Source organism: Ursus maritimus, unplaced genomic scaffold (genome assembly GCF_017311325.1).
Source record: "Ursus maritimus isolate PB19 unplaced genomic scaffold, ASM1731132v1 scaffold_19, whole genome shotgun sequence".
Taxonomy (NCBI): domain Eukaryota; kingdom Metazoa; phylum Chordata; class Mammalia; order Carnivora; family Ursidae; genus Ursus; species Ursus maritimus.
In genome coordinates, this window is record NW_024424341.1 from 45,869,048 (window position 1) to 45,888,340 (window position 19,293).

The 19,293-nt window shown below is 54.7% G+C and overlaps 1 protein-coding gene and 1 long non-coding RNA gene across 3 annotated transcripts in view; one reads left to right on the plus strand and one right to left on the minus strand.

Annotated features, from left to right (window-relative positions):
- The window catches only part of KMT5C (lysine methyltransferase 5C), a 7,391-nt gene extending 1,235 nt beyond the window's left edge, over positions 1–6,156 (minus strand). The window contains exons 1-8 of one of the 2 annotated variants that reach the window (XM_040633809.1): positions 6,033–6,156; positions 4,225–4,462; positions 3,897–4,062; positions 3,378–3,487; positions 2,391–2,554; positions 2,266–2,285; positions 409–545; positions 107–288 (exon numbers count right to left, since the gene is read on the minus strand). In XM_040633809.1, coding sequence (XP_040489743.1) covers positions 107–288; positions 409–545; positions 2,266–2,285; positions 2,391–2,554; positions 3,378–3,487; positions 3,897–4,062; positions 4,225–4,334 — 889 coding nt within the window. In that variant the 5' untranslated portion in view covers positions 4,335–4,462; positions 6,033–6,156. Of the gene's footprint in view, positions 1–106; positions 289–408; positions 546–2,265; positions 2,286–2,390; positions 2,555–3,377; positions 3,488–3,896; positions 4,063–4,224; positions 4,463–5,210 lie in introns of both variants that reach the window. The other variant, XM_040633808.1, reaches the window with a different exon arrangement.
- Positions 6,157–15,491: 9,335 nt separating this feature from the next.
- On the plus strand, positions 15,492–18,503 carry LOC103680262. Its single transcript, XR_573086.2, has 2 exons — positions 15,492–16,402; positions 18,283–18,503. It is a non-coding gene; the product is annotated as an uncharacterized LOC103680262 (long non-coding RNA).
- The last annotated feature ends 790 nt before the right edge of the window (positions 18,504–19,293 follow it).

Below are 19,293 nucleotides of genomic sequence, written 5' to 3' on the forward strand. Positions count from 1 at the left end.
GGAGAGAAAGGAGCGTGAGCAGGCCTCTGGCAGGGGGCCCAACGGGTGGGAGAGCAAGAGGTGGCAGGATAGGCGAACAGAAGAGGGGGCGGCCTGGGGGGCTCACCACAGAACAGGTCCCGGCGCAGCGGGGAGAGGTGGGCACAGGCCCTCGGGCCCAGCGGTCCCTGCCGGCCGCCGACCAGGCCCTGCTGCAGCCTCCTCTTGGTCTCCCGGAGCTCGTACTTGTCCAGGGGCCGAGGGGGCAGGGGTTCCCTGGGCCGCAGGCGGAAGGCTCCCTCGCCTTTCCTGGGGGCAGCGGGAGGGAGACGACAGAAGGGAGCGGGCCCTGAGGAAGCACTTCCGGGTTCCAGGCAGTGGCTCTCCTGCCGCTGCCCGCTGCCCCAAGACCCCTCCCGGGTGCCTCACCTCTCACACGTGTAGCATTCACAGTGCTCATTCTTCTCACCAAAGAAGCCCTCCCCGTAGAAGCAGGTCACCTCATCCCCGGGCTCAATGTCCCGGAGCACCTTCACGCAGGCCGCGTTCCCATCTGCGGGCACAAACTGGGGTCCAGGCTGCTCAGCGGCCTGTCCTGGGGGCTGGGGGGCTCCACCCCGCCTGGCCAAGTGCACTCCCAGGGATGGGGACTGGGGCAGGGGCGGGCAGGGGCTGGGAGCCCAGAGCCTGGGGGGGGCCACCCCTCCAGGGCCTGCCCTCCGCAGGCGCCCTGACTTCCCCCCCATTTGCTGGCCTCCACCCCTCCCTGCAGGATGAAGATCTAACCGGCCCCCAGCAGTGCTGGCAGTGCCTACTGGCTGCCCCTCCTGCGCTCTTCCTCGGCCCCTCTGACCTGCCACGACCCACTCCCCACTCCCCACTCCCTGCCAGCCTGCACCCTGGCGGCCGGGTCCAAGCTCTGCCGGTCCTGGCCGGCTCCCTTCCCAGTGCCTGTCCACTTTGCAGCCCCAGTCTGGGATGGCTGCCCCGCGGGCCGCTCCTGCCCCCTGCTCCCCCTCTGAAAGGAGTGGGACTCCCACTGGTCCCACCCCTCTAGCCTGACACATGCCTGGGGGTGGCTCTCACCGCCTGCCTGCCCGATCCCAGGCCAACTGGCCAGAGCCTCCATGCACAAGGTCTTGTGTCCTTGTCCTCTCCATTCCCTCAGCCTCTAGCTGGAGCCGACCTCTCACTCAGTTACGCAGCAGGTCACACATGAGGTCACGCGCCAGCCTCTGGTCCCTCTCCTTCCTGCCAAGCCGCTGGTTCATCAGCTGCCAGGGCCATCTCAAAACCCAGCCCCATTATTCACCCAGCGGGAGCGTCCACAGGGCAGACTGAGCTCCTCCGTGGCACGCGAGGCCACAGTTAGCATGCCGGGCCTGCCTCCCGGCCCGCCACGGAGCCGCACCTGTCTGGGATGCCCTGACACGCCTTGGTTTTCCTTCAACACCTAGGAAAATCCTGGTCCTCCTTCAGCGCCTGGCTCTGGCTCTGGCTTCTGGGCAGCCTCCCTGTTCCGCAAGGTGCCCGGCTCCCAGGCCCTCAGGGGGCTGCCACCCACCTCACTACAGAGCCTTGTTTTCCGTCCTACCCTGCATGTTTCCCACCGCAAAGCCGCGTCACGGGCCTGCAGTCACACAACACAGGAACCAAGGGTGTGCGCTTCACCTCGGTGGCAGGAGGCCATCGGAGAGGAGTGAACACGGCTGGGGGCACTGCAGCCAGCACTTGAACCCAGTCCTAACCCGGGAGCCCCAGCGCCGAATCCCCTGCCACACCTTGGGGCTCCACGCTTGGCAGGATGTGCACCCGAGGCCTCCCCAGGACAGCTCTCCTTTCTCGCAACTCCACGCTCCAACACACAGAACACACAGCGACAGCGGCCCCCCCGGAGCGCTGCTTCCCCAGCTCACCCCCTCTGCCTGGAAGTCCTGCCTCTGAGCCTCCTGCTCTAGGGGACTCTCTGGCCTTACCCGGGTGGCACCCCCTGCCTCCTGCTATGGCTGGGGTGCGTCTCCCATCAGGCCTGGGGCTCCAGGTGCAGGGGCACTTTGTCTCCCCATCACCACACTCCCCCCTCCAAGTGTCACAGCCATGACTCTGGCCAAGGCCCCCCCTTCCAGACTTTTCTCATTGACTCAGACAGCTGTGGGCACAAACAGGGTTGTGGCCAGGGGTGGGGGATTCTGGGCACTTTCTGCCTAGTCACTGACCCAAATGCGCCTCCCCGGGGCCCCCTCGGTTCCCTCATGCCCGCTCCTTGGTGGGGGGTCCAAGTCTCACCTTGCAGTTGGGTTTGCAGTCTGGAACATTGAGGGGAGGGCGGGGGAGAGAAGAGACTAGGTGAGCGGAGGGCTGGGCAGAGGGGAGCGGGGACCACCCCCCACCTGCCCTGCCCCTGCCCCCACCATGGTTTATGAAGGCGGCGGGGCCCAGCCACAGCTGCGCACTGCGCTTTCGGGTGGAGTACATGATGCTAAAGTCGTTCTCGCCGGCCCTCAGCAGCCCCTCGTCGGCCTCCCGCAGCTCCGCGATGCAGCCCACCAGCAGTTCCAGCTTCTCGTTCTTCTTCCTGCCAAGAGGCCAGGCCGTGGGTCTGTGAGCAGTGCCTCCGACAACCATCTCTGCTGACAGGGGCCTCTGGGGCCTGAGGCACCAGGCCTCCCACAAGCCATTGCTGGCCACTGTGGTCCTCCTCCCAGATTTCTCCAATCCACCCACCTTCATGGGGCACTTCCTGGATCCAGCATCCTCCAGGACAGGATGGCGTCCAGACAGGACACCACGTGGACCCAGGCATGTCTCCTGCTGTCCTCTTGCCCTGGACCCCTCCTCCAGCCCCAACTGCCCTTGGGCCTCGCACAAGTGGTCCTTCTGCCTGCACTCCCCATGAGCCCCAGTAACTCCCCGCAAGCTGCTACCTGCCCCCCCCCCCACGCTTCAGCAGACCCTCTGGTGGGGCCTCTGCTTCCGCCCGGTTCCCAAGAATGCTCAAAATTCCCTCGTGGCTCCTGAAGCACCGAGGAACTGTGGTCAGTACCTGTGTGTTTACTCGGCCACCACCTGCCTTCTGTCTACACCATGAGCGGCCGGCAGGGTCCACCTTGCTCCCTGTCCTGTCCCTTACCCAGCAGCATGTGCTATGCAGCAGGGGCCCCACTGGCACCGGCGCTCCTGCCCGTGCCTCCTGCCCCCTGGGCACAAACAGTACCTCCTAGCAGCCCCTGCAACCCTGGGGTCCCATGGGGTTCTCATCCCCCATTGGGGCTGCTGTAGGCAAAGAGGGTCTGTGGGGCTAGGCCTGGCCTCAGCACCAGAGGCTTCTCCCCTGGTCTGCAGGGGTCTCCTCTCCCAGCAGCCTTGGGAGCCCTTGTCTGTGAGCTCCGCCCTCTTACCAAGCTCTGGTAGACACAATCTTGGCTCCATTTGTCTCCATGGAATAGCGTGTACAGGGCAGGATAGTAAAGCCGCTTTCGGGCAGGAAGGCTCGGAGGTAGCGATAGATCTGGGGGAGGTGAGGGGGTGGGCGGGGTGAGGAGCTGGGGCAGGGTCATCCTCGGCCCTCTCTCTCCAGGGTCCTAGTCCTGCTCTGCCACTGACTCGCTGTGTGGTCTTGGGGGACTCACTTCCCCTCTTGGGGTCTCAGTTTCCTCATCTGCCAAATGAAGAGGTTGTACTCCATCTCAGAGGGCCCCCAACTCTCCTCTCCTAGGATTCTCTGAGCCTTGTCTCAGAGGGTCCCAATGGCTAGGAAGTTAGAGAAACTCAGGGCGGGAGGGGGGGGGCACTTCGCAGAGGGGCCTGGAGCCTGGGGCTCCAGATGTTCTGCCTGGCAGGGTGGAGGACCCAGGACAGGCCGAGGTGACAGGTAGGACACGTGGGCTGAGGGTGGGGGAAGGGAAGGGCACCCTCACGTGGGTCTTGAGGGCAGCCTCCTGCCGCGGGCCCCGGCTCTGGAAGTAGTGGGCCATCCAGCCTCCCAGCGTCAGGGCCCGGTACGCAGCCTCCAGGTCCCGCTGCCTCAGGAAGGCCTCCAGCGCTGAGCGCAGGTGGTGCTGTCGCCGCAGGGGGGGCACGGGGCTGGGGGAGAGGGCATGCCTGGGTCCCAGGGCCTTGGCCTATTCCCTCCGGGCCTTCCCGGGCCCCGCCCCCACCCCCCACTTGGGGCTGCAGGGGGCCGTGGAGGAAGGGAGGGGAAGGGGTCCCGGAGCCCTCAGTCCACCCTGTCCCAGGCCGCCTCACCTGACGTTCATCTTATGGGTGCGGAAGCCGAGGTAGGGGTCCAGGACGAGGCTGGTGGCAAGGTCGTCATTCTCACACAGCTCTCTGGCTGTTACTCTGTCAGGTCCCATGGTGCCCCACGGACCATGCTGCCTCTGGCCCAGAGTGGAGGGCACAATGTAGGGGCAGGGGCAGTGCCCCGGGACTGCCACTTCTGAGCTGCACAGGATTTGGCAAGCCTTTTGGTCTCCAGTCTCATCTACAAGTGAACGAGTAAAGCAATGCTGACTTCACAGGGCTCTCAGTGAAGACGGGATGCAACAAGTAGTTCTGACAGTGGGGAAGCCCCCAAAGAAATGCCAGTCATTGTCGTTGGTATCTTCATGCTCTGGAGCACAGACACCAATCCCCCAAGAGCACACGACCACCTGCTGTGCACACCCACACACTCACACGCAGATCCCCTCGTGCTCCCACGCACCCACACACGCGCGCGCACACACATACACACACACACACACACACACACACGCACAGTCCCTACTGACACAGGGAAGGCTGATTAATTGGCAGTCAGGGATAACCCTAAAGGCTTAGCCCTGCAGGAGGTGGGAGTCAGGGGGAACCCATTTCCACCTCCAGCCCTCACCAAGGAAAAATCCAAGGCTTCCCACCCGCTAGGACAGACTGTTCCTCCACCCACCCCCACGCTTGTTGGCCTCAGCCTCCAGCTCCCTCCCGCTCCCCCCCCCCCCCCAAGCAGCCCNNNGGAATCATCAGGAGGCTCTGGGTGAAGCCCCAGGCAGCCTGGAGGGGGTAAGGGGAGGGAGAGCAGAGGAGGGATCCCAGCACCTGCTCCCTCTCCAAGGATTCTGGGGGAGGGGGGGCTCAGAGGACAAAGCGGGGAAGGAGGGAGAGAAAAGGAATGATATGGAGAGGCAGAACAAGTCTATAAAAAGGAGAGAAAGAAGGGTATTAGCAAAAGGAAACAAAACAAGACCGCTAACCCTGACTAGGGAGGGCCTGCTGGGCATCCACACCGCGGTGCTACAGGGAGAGTCCATGGGGGACAGCACGGAAGGGGGAGCCGAAGAGGGATCAGCAGCTAGAGCTGGGGGGAAAGGGGTTCTAGAAAAGACAGGAAGGCTGGGGATAAAGACGGGGCGCTGAGAGAGGGCTCCGGGACGGAGCGGAAGCTGCAGAGAGGCATGTGGGTAAAGACAAAATACACAGACTGCACAGAGGGGAGCTGGGGTAGGGAGAAGGGCCAGGGGTGCCCGCTGGACACAGAGCGCTGCGGGAAGGCCTGGGGGCCAGGGATGACCCCACGAAAGCCAGAGTGGAGACCTGGGGTCAAGGGCAGGTCCTGAGGAGGTGGAGGGGGACCTAGGGGTCCACAGCCGGGCTTGGAGAGGCAGAGAAGGGGCAAGTCCTGCGCGTCCGGAGAGGAGCGAGCCTGGGGTCCAGGCAGGGGGCTGAGGTCCGCGGGGCGGCACTGGGAAGCAGACAGGGGCCTGGCAGGGCAGGGTGAGAGTGCAGGGCAAGGGCCTGAGGTCCAGGGAGGGGAGTGGAGAGTCCGAAGGCGACCCGAGGGGTCCGCTCAGGCCCGGGAGTGCGGGGAGGGACCTGGGTGAGTAAGCACAGGGAAGGGGCTGGGCGCCCGGAGCAGCCTGAGGCCCGCCGAAGGGCCGAGAGATGTGGGCGCTTGGACACGAGGAGGGGCCGGGCGGGGCGGGGGACAGTCGGGGCTGGGGGCGACCGGGAGCCAAGGCGGCGCGGGCTGGGGGCCGAGAGGGGGCTCAGAGGTCGGGCCCCGCGCCGCCCCTCACCCGCTTCTCCTCCTCCTCCTCCTCCTCCTCAGGCACCCGCGCCGCCGCCGCCACCACCTCCCACTGCCTGCTCCAGCTCTCGTCAGACACGGTCGCCGCGCCTCCCGTCTGCGCCGCCGGGCCCGCCCCGCCGCGGCCAGGGGGAGCTCCCATTGGCCGAAGGCGCCGCCACTCCTCAGTGGCTGCGCCGCTCACGCCGCTCCCATTGGCCGAGTCCCACTCGGCCCCTCCCCACCAGTCCTCCCGTCCGTGCCTTTACGAAACCCCGCTCCGCCCGCGCCACTGCCAAGCGCCGCCGACTGCGGCTAATGGCTCCCATCGCTGTCCTTCTGCCGCTGCCATGGAGACTTGCACCGCCCACCTCCCGGAGTCGACGCCTTCATTGGCCGAGAGCGTCGTGGCTCCAGGCTAAACTCGGGTTTGGGTCAGGTTATTCGGGTCCAAGTGGAAAGGGGGCGGGCTCCGCCGGCTCCATAGCCCGCGTGTGATTGGCTGGCCCTGGAACGGCTCGTCCTTCCATAGGCTAAGGCCTCCGCCCGTCACCATAGACTCTCATACTGGCCCATTCTCTTTCTCCGCTGAAACCTTCGCGAACCGCGGGGAGAAAGCTGGGGCGGGCGCGAGGGTGGGTGCGCGGGCGTCTCGGTCGACCCCGCCCGGCCTGCGGTTGCCGAGGCGACAAAAGTTTATTGACAGCCCTGCCCGGCTACAAAGGACGCCTCGCTCTCCCTCTGTGCTAGAGCCCCTTCTCCGGCCCGAGTACCCCGGTTAGTTTCGGGAGCACTCACCAGAGCTCTGTGGGTGAAAGGGTCGGAAAGGAGGAGCCTGAGAAGCGGGGCCTTTGGAGAAGCCTCCCATGGGGCAGCCCCCTCACCAACCTGCTCCAGCCCTGGAGGCATACATAATTAGCAATTCATCATAATTACGCCCAGAATAGCAAGCCCCGCGCTTGGAGCGGGCGGTCTTTGTTTTGCTCGCTGCGGTGTGTCTTGTGCGCTTAGAACAATGCCTGGCACGGAGTAGGTGCCTCCTTAATGTCTAGTGAATGAACGAATGTGTGGATGACCAGCCAGTGAGGATGACGAGGACGGTTTCCCCGTCACTCTGGGACGTTGGGGAAGTGGCTTTCCCTCTCTGGCCCTCAGGTTCGTGTTTGTAAAACGAGGACCGCACTGGTACCCCTCTGAGGGTTTCTCCTTAACATCCTCCTAGGTGCTTAACTTCTCTCGGTGCTTCCAGCCTCCCCCCCCCCCACCGCCGCCCATCTCTGTTTATGCTGTTCCTTCCCCGTCTGGGACTGCCCCCAGCTCTGAGACGGCTCCCCCCAACCGAGGTACCCCTCCCGCCCCCCAGGAAGGATGGCCATAGCTCCAGAGGAGAGCTGCGGCCAGCAAGCACGCAGGACTCTAAAAACTTAGCTCTCTGGCCAAGTCCTATCGGCATGTCTGAATCTCAGAAGTACAGTCCTTACGTACACCCTAAAGAAACATCGCACATGTGAGCAAAAAGATAAGCTCCCAAAAGTGTTTGTAGTGGTAAAAAACGGGAGACGGCTTGGGGGCCGGCACATGGAGAACGGATAAATGGATCGTGACGTATTCATACAGGGGAACACCACACAGCAGTGGAAGGGAGCCAGCGCTCCGTACATCGACCCGGACGACCCCAAAGCTTGTTGCTAGTTGCGGAAGTCTGCAGAGTTGAGTGTGGGACGTTTTAAAACACGTAAAACAAGGGTTGTGTGTGGATGCGTGTTTTAAATGTGTATAAACGTGCACGGGGATGACAAAAGGAGGGGCGAAGTCCTACCGGTGACCCCTGCAGGTGGGGCGGAAGGAATGCAGTCAGGAAGCCACACCGGACACTGATATTTGTCCTTTTCTTTTCTTTTCTTTTTTTTTTTTTTTGGTAAGCCCAGAGGTGGAAATCATGAGTTCACTATATTCACTTTCTGTTGTTTTTCTATGCGTCAAAAGATTTCATAATATGAATAAAAATTTGACCTGCCAATCGCCTGGTGGCTCAGTTGGGATCCCAGAGTCCAACCTCAGGCTCCTTGCTCAGCAGGGAGTCAGCTTCTGTGCCCCTCCCCTGGCTCATGCTCTCTCTCCCTCTCTCTCTCACTGTCTCTCAAATAAATAAATAAAATCTTGAAAAAAAATTTCCACTTTCAGGGTTTTATTCGAAGGAAATAACTGACAACTGTCGAGATATTATATATAAAGCTGTTTGCCTCGGTGTTGTTTAAAACACAGGGAAATAGAAAAAGCCTTAATGTCCAACAATAGAAGATTGGTCAGATCACTTACCGCAAATCCACCGAATGGGACAACAACGCCTAACAGTTGCTGAGCTCTTAGCACAGGCCAGTGACTTTGCAGATAGTCCCGAGGCGGAAGGGCTGTTATGACCCCAATCGTACAGACAAGAAAAGTGACGCTGACGGAGGGGATTGAACAGTCCATCAGACACAGAGGTTTACTCTCAAACTCTGGGCTACGGCGGCCAGATAGAATCCAGCAGCTTCTCAATCTCAGACGGCATCGTAAGAGGCACCCCGATATGGAATGAAGCTCGGACTATAACAACATAGAGGGACCTTGCAAACGTGCCAGGTGAAAGGAGCCAGAGCACGAAAACTCACATATGGAATGATTCCATTTCTTTTTTCTTTTTTTTAAAGATTTATTTATTTTAGAGAGAGTGTGCATGGGGGGGGCAGGGCAGAAGGAGCAAATCTCAGGCTGACTCCCCAGTGAGCATGGAGCTCCACTCGGGGCTCGATCTCATGACCCTGGGATCATGACCTGAGCAGAAATCAAGAGTTGGACGCTTAACTGACTGAGCCCCCCCTTTTTATGATTCCTTTTTTATGAAATTTCCAGAATAAGTAAATCCATAGACATGGAAAGCAGACTCATGATTGCCAGGGGCTGGAGGTGGGGGGCAGGTGGAGAGGAGACTGGGGAGAGACTAATAATAGGTATGGGGTTTCCTTTTTGGATGACGAGGTTCTGGAACTAGAGAATGGTGAAGCTGCGGAACATTGTGCATGTACGTAAAGCCCTTGAATTGTACACTTCAAAATGGTTCAAAGGGTAAATTTGATGTTAAGTGTATTTTACTACTGAAAGAGAGAGAAATAATCACCTGGGGAATGTAGTGAAAACATAGATTGCAAGCCTCAGCCTCCAGAAAGCCCAGTTGAGTAGTTAATAATTAACCATTTTAGCACAGTACAGCCCAAATGTGGCCTGTGTACAGGCAGCTTCAAGCAGGATCACATGGGTCCTCGGTGGGAATGGAGAATGCTGGGCCACATCCCAGGACTCCAAAATCAGAATCACACCTAGACCACTGGTTGGAATGCTCCGGAATGTTTGAGAAGCAGGCCTTAGAGAACACCTTTGCAGGTGGCTTCTTCAGACCACACATTCACATGCTGGAGGGACGTTGTGTGTGGGTTTAGTAGCTCCCAAAACTTGTTACAAGACCGTAAATTCAGGATGACCAGATTTTGAGGGGAAAGGGATATCTACTTATATGTATATATAAATTACATGATTGGGGACCAGGATGTGGAGAAAAGGGGACCCTTGTGTCTGCTGATGGGAATGTAAGTTGGTGTAGCCGCTATGGAAAACGGTATGGGGGCTCCGTAAGAAATCAGAAATAGAAATGCCATATCATCCAGCAATCCCATTTCTGGATATATATCCAAAGAAAATGCTCACTATTGCCAAGAGATATCTGCACTGTCGTGTTTATTGCAGCATTATTCACAACAGCCAAGACGTGGAAACCACCCTGAGTGTCTGTCGATGGATCGATGACAAAAGAAAATGTTGGGTATATATATATGATGGAGTATTATTCAGCTGTGAGGAAGAAACTTTTGCAACTATATGGAAGAAACTGGAGGGCATGCTGCTGAATGAGATAAGACAGACACGGAAAAACAAGTACTGTACGACCTCATGTGTATGTGGAATCTAAAAAAAGTTGAATTCCTAGAAGCGGAGAGTGGGAAGTTGATTCCCAGGGGTTGGGGAGGGAAGGGGAGATGTTGGACAAAGGGTACAAACTTACAGTTACGAGATGAGTGAATGACTAGAGTTAACAATACTGTCTTGTATACTTGAAGTTTGCTAAGCGAGTAGAATGTAACACACACACACAGAGAAAGGGTAAGTGTGAGGTGAGGGAGGCGTTAATGAGCTTGACTGTGGTGATCATTTCACACTGTAAACATATATTGAGCCATTATACTGTACATTTTTTTAAGATTTATTTATTTATCTGTCAGAGAAAGAGAGAGGGAGAGAGCACAAGCAGGCAGAGTGTCAGAGGAAGAGGGAGAAGCAGGCTCCCTGCTGAGCAAGGAGCCCGATGTGGGGCTCGATCCCAGGACCCTGGGATCATGACCTGAGCTGAAGGCTGACGTTTAACGGACTGAGCCACCCAGGCGTCCCTACTGTATACTTCAAATATATGCAATTTTTGTTTGTGAATCATACCCCAATAAAGTTGGGAAAAAATAAATGGTTGTGGGGGAAGTTGTCTCTCTGTTTTCATGTATGACTTGTGTAATGACCAAATATATGTAATAATAGAATAAAATATAGGTATTATTATAGACCGTATGTTAGGTGTACACCTATGTATACACATACGTACACACGTACGCCTATGTATACACATATGTACACACGACTGTATCCGTATCATCACCATCATGTTCAAAGTTCTGCAATGAATTCACACCCTGGGGGTCAGCCTCCAAGATGACCCCCAGTGACCATCTCCCCGCCGAGACTTCACAACCTTGTGCATGTCCTTCCACACTGAGTAGGGCTGAGCTGGTGCCATGTGAAGGATAGTGCAAACATGATGGCATGTCCAAGGCCAGCTCACCAAGGACACGATGGCTTCCATCCTTGTTATCTGGGATCGCTCCTCTGGGGGAACTCAGAGCCATTCTGAGAGGTCGTCAAGGCCACCTTATGGAGAAGGCCATGTGGCAAGGAACCAAAGCTTTGTGCCAACAGCCGGAGAGGAACTGAGGCTTCCTGCCAAGGGCTGGAGTGTCACGTGAGTGAGCCACCCCGGAAAGGATCTTCCTTTCTCCACGCTGTGCCCCAGTCGACACCTTGATTGTGACCTGAAGAGCAACCCCAAGCCAGAGCCAGCCAGCTAAGCTGCTCCTGAATTCTGGGCCCACAGAAACAGTGTGAGACAACAAATTCTTATTGTTTTATGCCCATAGAGTTAATAGATAGGCACCCGGATTGAAATCCGACATCCTGGGCGCCTGGGTGCCTCAGTCGGTGAAGCGTCTGCCTTCGGCTCAGGTCATGATCCCGGGGTCCTGGCATTGAGTCCCACATCGGGCTCCCTGCTCAGCGGGGAGTCTGCTTCTCTCTCTCCCTCTCCCTCTGCCCCTCCCCCTGCTCATGCTCCTTCTCTCATGCTCTCTCTCTCTCTCAAATGCATAAATAAAATCTTTATTTAAAAAAATCCAACATCCTTGCAGTGCCTCCCCATTATTTCTCTGATCTTTTTTTTTTTTTTAATTTTATTTATTGGGGCGCCTGGTAGCTCAGTCAGTTAAACGTCTGCCTTCGGCTCAGGTCATGATCCTGGGGTCCTGCAGTGGAGCCCCACATTGGGCTCCTGGCTCAGCGGGGAGTCTGCTTCTCCCTCTCCTCTGCCCCTGCTTGTGTGCTCTTTCTCTCTCACTCACTCTCTCTCTCAAATAAAATAAATTTTAAAAAATCTTAAAAAAAAGATTTTATTTATTTGAAGCCTGAACGACAGAGCCACACAAGCGCCCTATTCCTCTGGTCTTAATTATTAACTACTCTGAATTGCTCACTCCGTTACAACCCCACCGGCCTCCTTGCTGGAAGCAAGGCCTTTCCCTGCTGTCCTCTCTGCTAGGAAATCTGCCTCCTACAACTATCCGCGGGGCTCCCTCTCTCACCCAGCTTAGGTGTTTGCTCATCTGTCACTTCCCCAAGGGGACCTTCCCTAAGGGCCCTGGCTGGAGGAACCCAACTACCCCAGTCATCCCCTTGCCCTGCTCTATTGCCTCATAGCCCCAGGACCAGCTACATTTGTGGGTCCCAGAGCAAAATGAAAATGCAAAGCACTTGTTCAAAAATGGCTAAGAATTTCAAGGTGGTAAGAGCGGTGCACGAAACCAATGTGAGGCCCTGAGCCACTGCACGGCTCGCCCGCCTACACCGGCATTGCGTCACACCAACCCCTGCCTGACGTTATACGTCTCTTTGTTTGTTCACTGTCCTTCTCCCCAGCTAGAGCAGAAGCTCTAGGAGGGCAGGGACCCTTGCTTAGCTCACGGCTGAGTTTCCAACGTCAAGGGCCGTGCCTGGCACATCGCTGGCATTTGATAAAGATTTTTTTTTTTTAAAGATTTTTTTTTTTATTTATTTATGTGACAGAGAGACAGCCAGCGAGAGAGGGAACACAGCAGGCGAGTGAGAGAGGAAGAAGCAGGCTCCCAGCGGAGGAGCCCGATGTGGGACTCGATCCCGGAACGCCGGGATCACGCCCTGAGCCGAAGGCAGACGCTTTAACGACTGCGCTACCCAGGTGCCCCACATTTGATAAAGATTTAATGAATGATTGGGGCGCCTGGGTGGCACAGCAGGCTGGCTGTCTCTGTCAAATAAATAAATAAAATCTTTAAAAAAAAAAATCCATCGCTGAGATAGAAATTATAAAAAAAAAAGATTTAATGAATGATTAAACAAAGAACAATGAAAGAAACCTGACCCTGAAGAACAGAGAGGCCCTCAGAAGAGGGCTGTTACCCATGGGATGGGAGAACATTTTTGCAAATCATATATCCGATAAAAGTTTGTAATCTAGAATATATGAAGAATCCTTGTAAGTCGGGGTGCCTGGTTGACTCAGTGAGTGGAGCGTGCGACTCTTGATCTCAGGGCTGTGATCTCGGGGTTGGCGGTAGAGATTATTTAAAAATAAAATCTTTAAAAAAAAGGGAGGGGGCGCCTGGGTGGCTCAGTTGGTTAAGCGTCTGATCTTGATTTTGGCTTGGGTCATGATCTCAGTGTCCTGACATTGAGCCCCATGTCGGGTTCTTCTCTGGGCATGGAGCCTGCTTGGGGTTCTCTCTCTCCCGTGCTCTGTCTCTCTCTCTCTCTCTATTAAAAAAAGAAAGAAAGAGGGGCGCCTGGGTGGCTTAGTTGGTTAAGCATCTGCCTTCAGCTCAGGTCATGATCTCGGGGCCCCGGGGCCAAGCCCCACATCGGGCTCCCTGCTCAGATAGGAGCCTGCTTTCTCCCTCTCCCTCTGCTCCTCCCCACATTCGTGCTCTGTCTCTAAAATAAATAAATACGATCTGAAAGAAAGAAAGAGAGAGAGAGAAAGAAAAACATGCACATGATTGTTTATCACAGCATTACTCGTAATAGCCAAAAAGTGGAACTAACCCAAACATCTACAACTGATAAATGAATAAACAAAACGTAGAAAGGAAATTGTGACACAGGCTACAACATAGATGAACCTGAAAACATTTTGAAAGTGAAATAAGCCAGACACTCACACTTAAAAATATTGTATGATTCCACTAACGTGAGGTACCTGGAAGAGTTGAATTTATAGCGATAGAAAGTGGGACGGGGCTGCCAGGGGCTGGAGGGAGGGGAAGGGGGGAGTTATTAGTTAATGGGTAAAAAGTTTCTGTTTGAGATGATGAGAAAGTTCAGGGGTTGGACGGTGGTGATGGTTGCACAACAGTGTGAATGTACTTCATGCCACTGAATTTACACCTGAAATTGGTTAAAAGGGCAACATTTATGTTGTGTTATGTTTTACCACAATAAAAACAATCTAAAGAAAATTCAGGTTAATGGTGAAACCCTGAAAGCTTTTTATTTGAAATCAGGAACAAGACAGGGATGTCCCCTTACCACGACATTCAGTGCTGTTCTGAAGACATAGCCCGTGCAGTAAGGCAAGAAAAAGAAAAAAAAAAGTGTAAGAATTGAAAAGAAAGATGGGGAACCTGCGTGGCTCAGTCAGTTAAGCATCTGACTTGGACTCAGGTCATGATCCTAGGGTCCGGGGATTGAGTCCCTCATCGGGCTCCCAGCTCGGCGGGGAGCCTGCTTCTCCCTCTGCCTGTGACTCCCCCTGCTTGTGCTCCTCTCTCTCTCTCTGTGTCAAATAAATAAATAAAATCTTTTTAAAAAATGCAGCAAAATGTGTGTGATGTTTGTGCCCGAGGGAGCCCATTAGAAACTCAAGCACCCAAGGTTTTTATTGATGACTGATCACACAGACACCGTCTGCCTAGCATGCACCAGAATTCCAGACTCCCAGAGGGAAAGCAGGCATTCACCATTAACCACAGGGTTTGCACAAACAATCGGGCACAGTGAGCCACTCCGAAGAGTTCCACAGCCAGGTCCCCAGACACCAGGCAAAGGTAAACCTTGCACACAGGACAGCTGGTTCAGATCGGCTATGTTACCCATTTTCTGTACGATGAACAAAGTTCTAAAATAAAAATTAAATCAATAAGACTTAAAATAGTATTTATAAATACCCGGCAAGGGGGAATAAATCTAACAAAAGATACACAAAACTTCTTTGAGAAAAATCTGTAAAACCTTACTGAGAGACCTTAAAGAAGATCTACAACAGGGAGATACGTACCATGTGCGTGCACTGGGAAAGAGAAGGTGATGGTGGGATGGGAGATTTAAGGAGAATGAAAGAATGGGAAAGAACCACATTTTAGAATCAGGCAGACCTGTGCTGTGGCCCCAGCTCCTCCATTCAGCAGCCGAGTGACACTGGGCCAGCGTGGTAGCCAAGTGGATCTCCCTTGAAGAAAGAACTTAGCTGTGAAAAGTGCCTTTGGAGGACAGCCCCCAGGTGCAGTACCTGTAACCACTATTTTTTTTTTTAAGATTTTATTTATTTATGTGACAGAGAGACAGCCAGCAAGAGAGGGAACACAAGCAGGGGGAGTGGGAGAGGAAGAAGCAGGCTCATAGCAGAAGAGCCTGATGCGGGGCTTGATCTCAGGGATCCAGGATCACGCCCTGAGCCAAAGGCAGACGCTTAACCACTGAGCCACCCGGGTGCCCCCTGTAACCACTATTTTGTTTGGATCAAGGTCGTGTTCTTTTCTGGCAGCCCCCAACCATGACTAAGCATCACAGGTGGGGGTGGGGCAGGGGGAGAGGGAGTACTAGGGCCTGGCCATTCCCACCTAATGTGGCTTCTCCAATGGCAATCTTTTCCTATTTTTTAAAATTTATTTATTTAAATTTAAATTTATTTATTTAAATTATTTATTTATGTGAGAGGGAGAGAGAGCGAGAGAGAGCATGAGCAGGGGGAGTGGCAGAGGGTGAGGGAGAAGCAGGCTCCCAGCTGAGCAGGGAGCCAGACTGGGACTCCATCCCAGGACTCCAGGATCATGACCCAAGCTGAAGGTTTAACTGATCAAGGCGACCCCCCCCTTTTTTTTTAAAGATTTTATTCATTTTTAGAGAGAGCGAGCACACCCGAGCGCACGCACATGCAAGCCGTGGGGGCAGGGGCAGAGGGAGCCAAAGAGGGAGAGAAGCAGAGTCCCTTCCATCTCATGAAGCTGAGATCACCACCAGAGCTGAAATCAAGTGAGACGCTTCACCCACTGAGCCACCCAGGTGCCCCTCTTTTTCTTTTTTAATTGAAGTAAAATTCACACACCACAAAATTCACCGCTTTAACCATTTTAAGTGGTACAATCAGAGGCATTTAGTACAGTCACACTGTTGTGCAACCGCCCATCCTCTATCTGCTTCCAAGACATTGTCACCACCCCAAAGAGAAGCGATTAAGCAATCACTCCCCATCCACCCCTCCCTCCAGCCCCTGGTAACCACCAGCCTACTTTCCGTTTCTATGGATCTCTGACACGAAATCCTTGCAATTCACCTCCGCTGTGGGCTGGCTGAGATTTCTCAGGGCTGCGCTGTCTGGAGCTCTTCCTACCCACACCTCCCTTCCCCCTCTTCTTCCACAGGTGTCCCACCCACTTCCTGGCCCAGCCCTGCTCCCTCTCTCCTTTCTCTTTCACTGGCATCGCTCCCCAATAAATCCCTCGCGGAGCTAACACCGTTGCAGCACTTGCTTCTCAGAGGAGGACCGGGTAACACAGCAAGATGCTCTGAACCCCAGGTATCTAGTCTGCGGAGCAGGGCAACTTCTCGGAAATCCTGACCATGCCTCGGAGGACCCGACAATGTTAACACTCCCAGGGCTCCCTCCTGCACCCTCGCAAGCATGTGACGGGGGCGTCCTTATGCTCCTTGCTTTGACAGGTGAGAAAACAGAGATCACTGCGTGGGCAGCTCCCCCTCTCTGGGAAAAACGGTCCCCACCGTGAACCAGAAGCAGTTTCCTGCACGCGCAAGGGAAGTTACCATCTCACCCGGAGGAAGGCCATGTGCAGCCTCTTCCCCTGGGCAGAACCTGGCTAGCAAGCACACGTTTCCGGAAGGATCCGGAATAGCCCAGGGAGGGGCCTATTTCCGAATTGAAAGTCGCCCACCAGGCTCGAGGTCCTCTCACAGATGTCCTAAGGACGGCCTACAGCCACCATGGCAACACCAGTAAACCTAGCTTCTGAGCCAATGCAGGGGGGTGGCTACTGAGCTCAGGAGTGTGGAAAAGTCTTGCCTTGGGTCACCTGGAGGGTAGCATCTTTGAGAGAGGAGTAGGAATCAGACAGGTGCAGCCAAGGTTGGGGCAAGGTGCCGGGGCAGAGTGGGCACCAGTTAGCACTGGGTCGTCCCCCGTGGTGCTCCTTTAGGGCTCGGTGTGCACAGGGAGCCCCTGGCATGCAGGGGCTGGATCCGATTCGTGCCTGGGATCCCAGGGACGTCAGGGGAACGTCTACCGAGTGAAGGAAGGATTCAGGAGGAAGATGCTGAGCCACCGGCTGGAACAGGTGCCACTCTGACCCAGAGGAGGGGACAGGGAGGAGAGGAGACAGGGAGGAGAGGCATTTGACTGGGGCAGGGTGGGAACTTGGTAGTTTCACTCCAGCAGGGCAGTTCTTTTTAAAAGACTTTTTCTTTCTTTCTTTCTTTCTTTCTTTCTTTCTTTCTTTCTTTCTTTCTTTCTTTTCTTTCTTTCTTTCTTTTCTTTCTTTCTTTCTTTCTTTCTTTCTTTCTTTCTTTCTTTCTTTCTTTCTTTCTTTCTTTCTTTCACAGAGAGAGAGAGCACACAAGCAGGGGGAGCAATAGGCAGAGGGAGAAGCAGGCTCCTGCTGGGCAGGGAGCCCAAGGTGGGGCTTGATCCCAGGACTCCAGGATCATGACCTGAGCCAAAGGCAGACACTTAACCCACTGAGCCACCCAGGCACCCCAAATCGCAAAAATTTAACCGAGTACATTTTAAAGATCAAATTGGCTTTATTAGGAGATTGAAGAATCGGGCAGCATCCCACCTACCAAGCAGAGGGAGTTCTGTCAAGCTATTAAAAGGGAAAGGTTTTTAAAGGTAGATAGGAAGCAGAAAAAAAATTATTAGCAAAGAATGCACTGTGTTAGGCGAGGTTGCCCTCCTAAGGGGAATGGAAGGGTCTCTCAGTGCATTTCCTAGTGCTAACCAGGAAATTCCAGGTGGACTAGTAAAATGTTACTATCTGGGGGGGGGGGGGGGCGGGGCAGGGGGCAGGGAGGCTGAAACTGCTCTTAGGTTAGGTCTTAAGTCCTGGTTTGGTGAGTGGGGCCCTTCACATCAGTGACTCCATCTTGGGCCTGTGGTTTTCTTATTACCACCGAGAAGTCCATCCCCAGAACAATATTACGTGCTCCATTGTACAGATTGAAGAAACTGAAGCCTCCTACCCAGGGATACTGGGGGACAACACAGTGGTCCCCAGAATGTCTACACCTTCATCTCCAGGACATGTGGCTAGGGTACCTTACGTAGCAAAAATGACTGCACATCATGATTAAATTAAGGATTTTTTAAATAAAGATTTTATTTATTTGACAGAGAGAGAGCGCAAGCAGGGGGAGGCACAGAGGGAGAAGCAGGCTTCCTGCTGAGCAAGGAGCCTGATGCAGGACTCGATCCCAGGACCCTGAGATCTTGACCTGAACCAAAGGCAGACGCTTAGCCCATTGAGCCACCCAGGCGTCCCTAAACTTGTATTGTCTTAAGCTATGAAATTTATGGTACTTTGTTACAGGAACCATTGGAAGCTCATGCAGGCACCCAGCTCTTAGGTGACGGAGATGGGATTCGAACTCAAGTCTTGCGATTTGAAAGCTCTGCATCTTCTGAGATATCTTTGGAGGTGTGAAGCTTGGCATTATTCCAGAATCACCGCCCCCCCCCCTCAGTTGCTGGGCAGTGCCTGGCACTAAAGATGTGCTAATGGTTATTATCATTATACTTCCTTCCTGTCTACACACAGTGTCAGTTCCTTTCAGTCTTCTCTGCTCAAGAACCTTCCATGGCTCCCCAGTACCCTCAGGATAATGTCCAAGCCCTTTATGGCAATGGAGAACTTTGGGGCCTGGCCCATGTCTCCTAGTAACCCAGCAGACAAAGGCACTCGACCCTCACGGGCCAGGTTTCAGAGGCCATCTGGACTCTACTGAGAAAGCCTTCCTGCAGCTTGCAAACTCACACACTCCCTCCTTCCAAGTATGGCTTGTGAGACTCTCCTGGCCTTCCCTCACAACCAGAATACACTGGACACCATGGCTAGTTAGCCACCTCCTCTTCTGGGGGCCACCATGCCCTGTGCCACCTTCATTATAATACCTGTTTTCTAATGTTCAGGTCCAAGGGCGGCTGCCTTCCGGCATGGGAAGCCCCTGTGGGCAGGGGTGAGGTCCCGGCCTCTGCGGATCGCTAGCTCTGGGCTCAGGGAATGCCCCATGTCTGTCTATCTGTCCCTTCACTTTCTCATCTGTACTCTCGAGCAAGCTGACAGCCTGAAGTCCTAGTTGCTGGGGCCGTGGAAATGTGGGAGCGTGAGGAAGAAAAGGTGGGTTTCAGACTCATAAGTCCCCAAAGACATAGGGTCAGAGGGATTCTATACGGCCACGGAAAGCAACGAAGCGCTGATGGGTGTGCTACAATGTGGATGCAACTCGAACACGGATGAAATGTCCAGAATTAACAAATCCACAGAGACAGAAAGCAGTCTGGCTGTGGCCAGGGGCTGGAGACAGGAGGGAAGGGGGAGTAC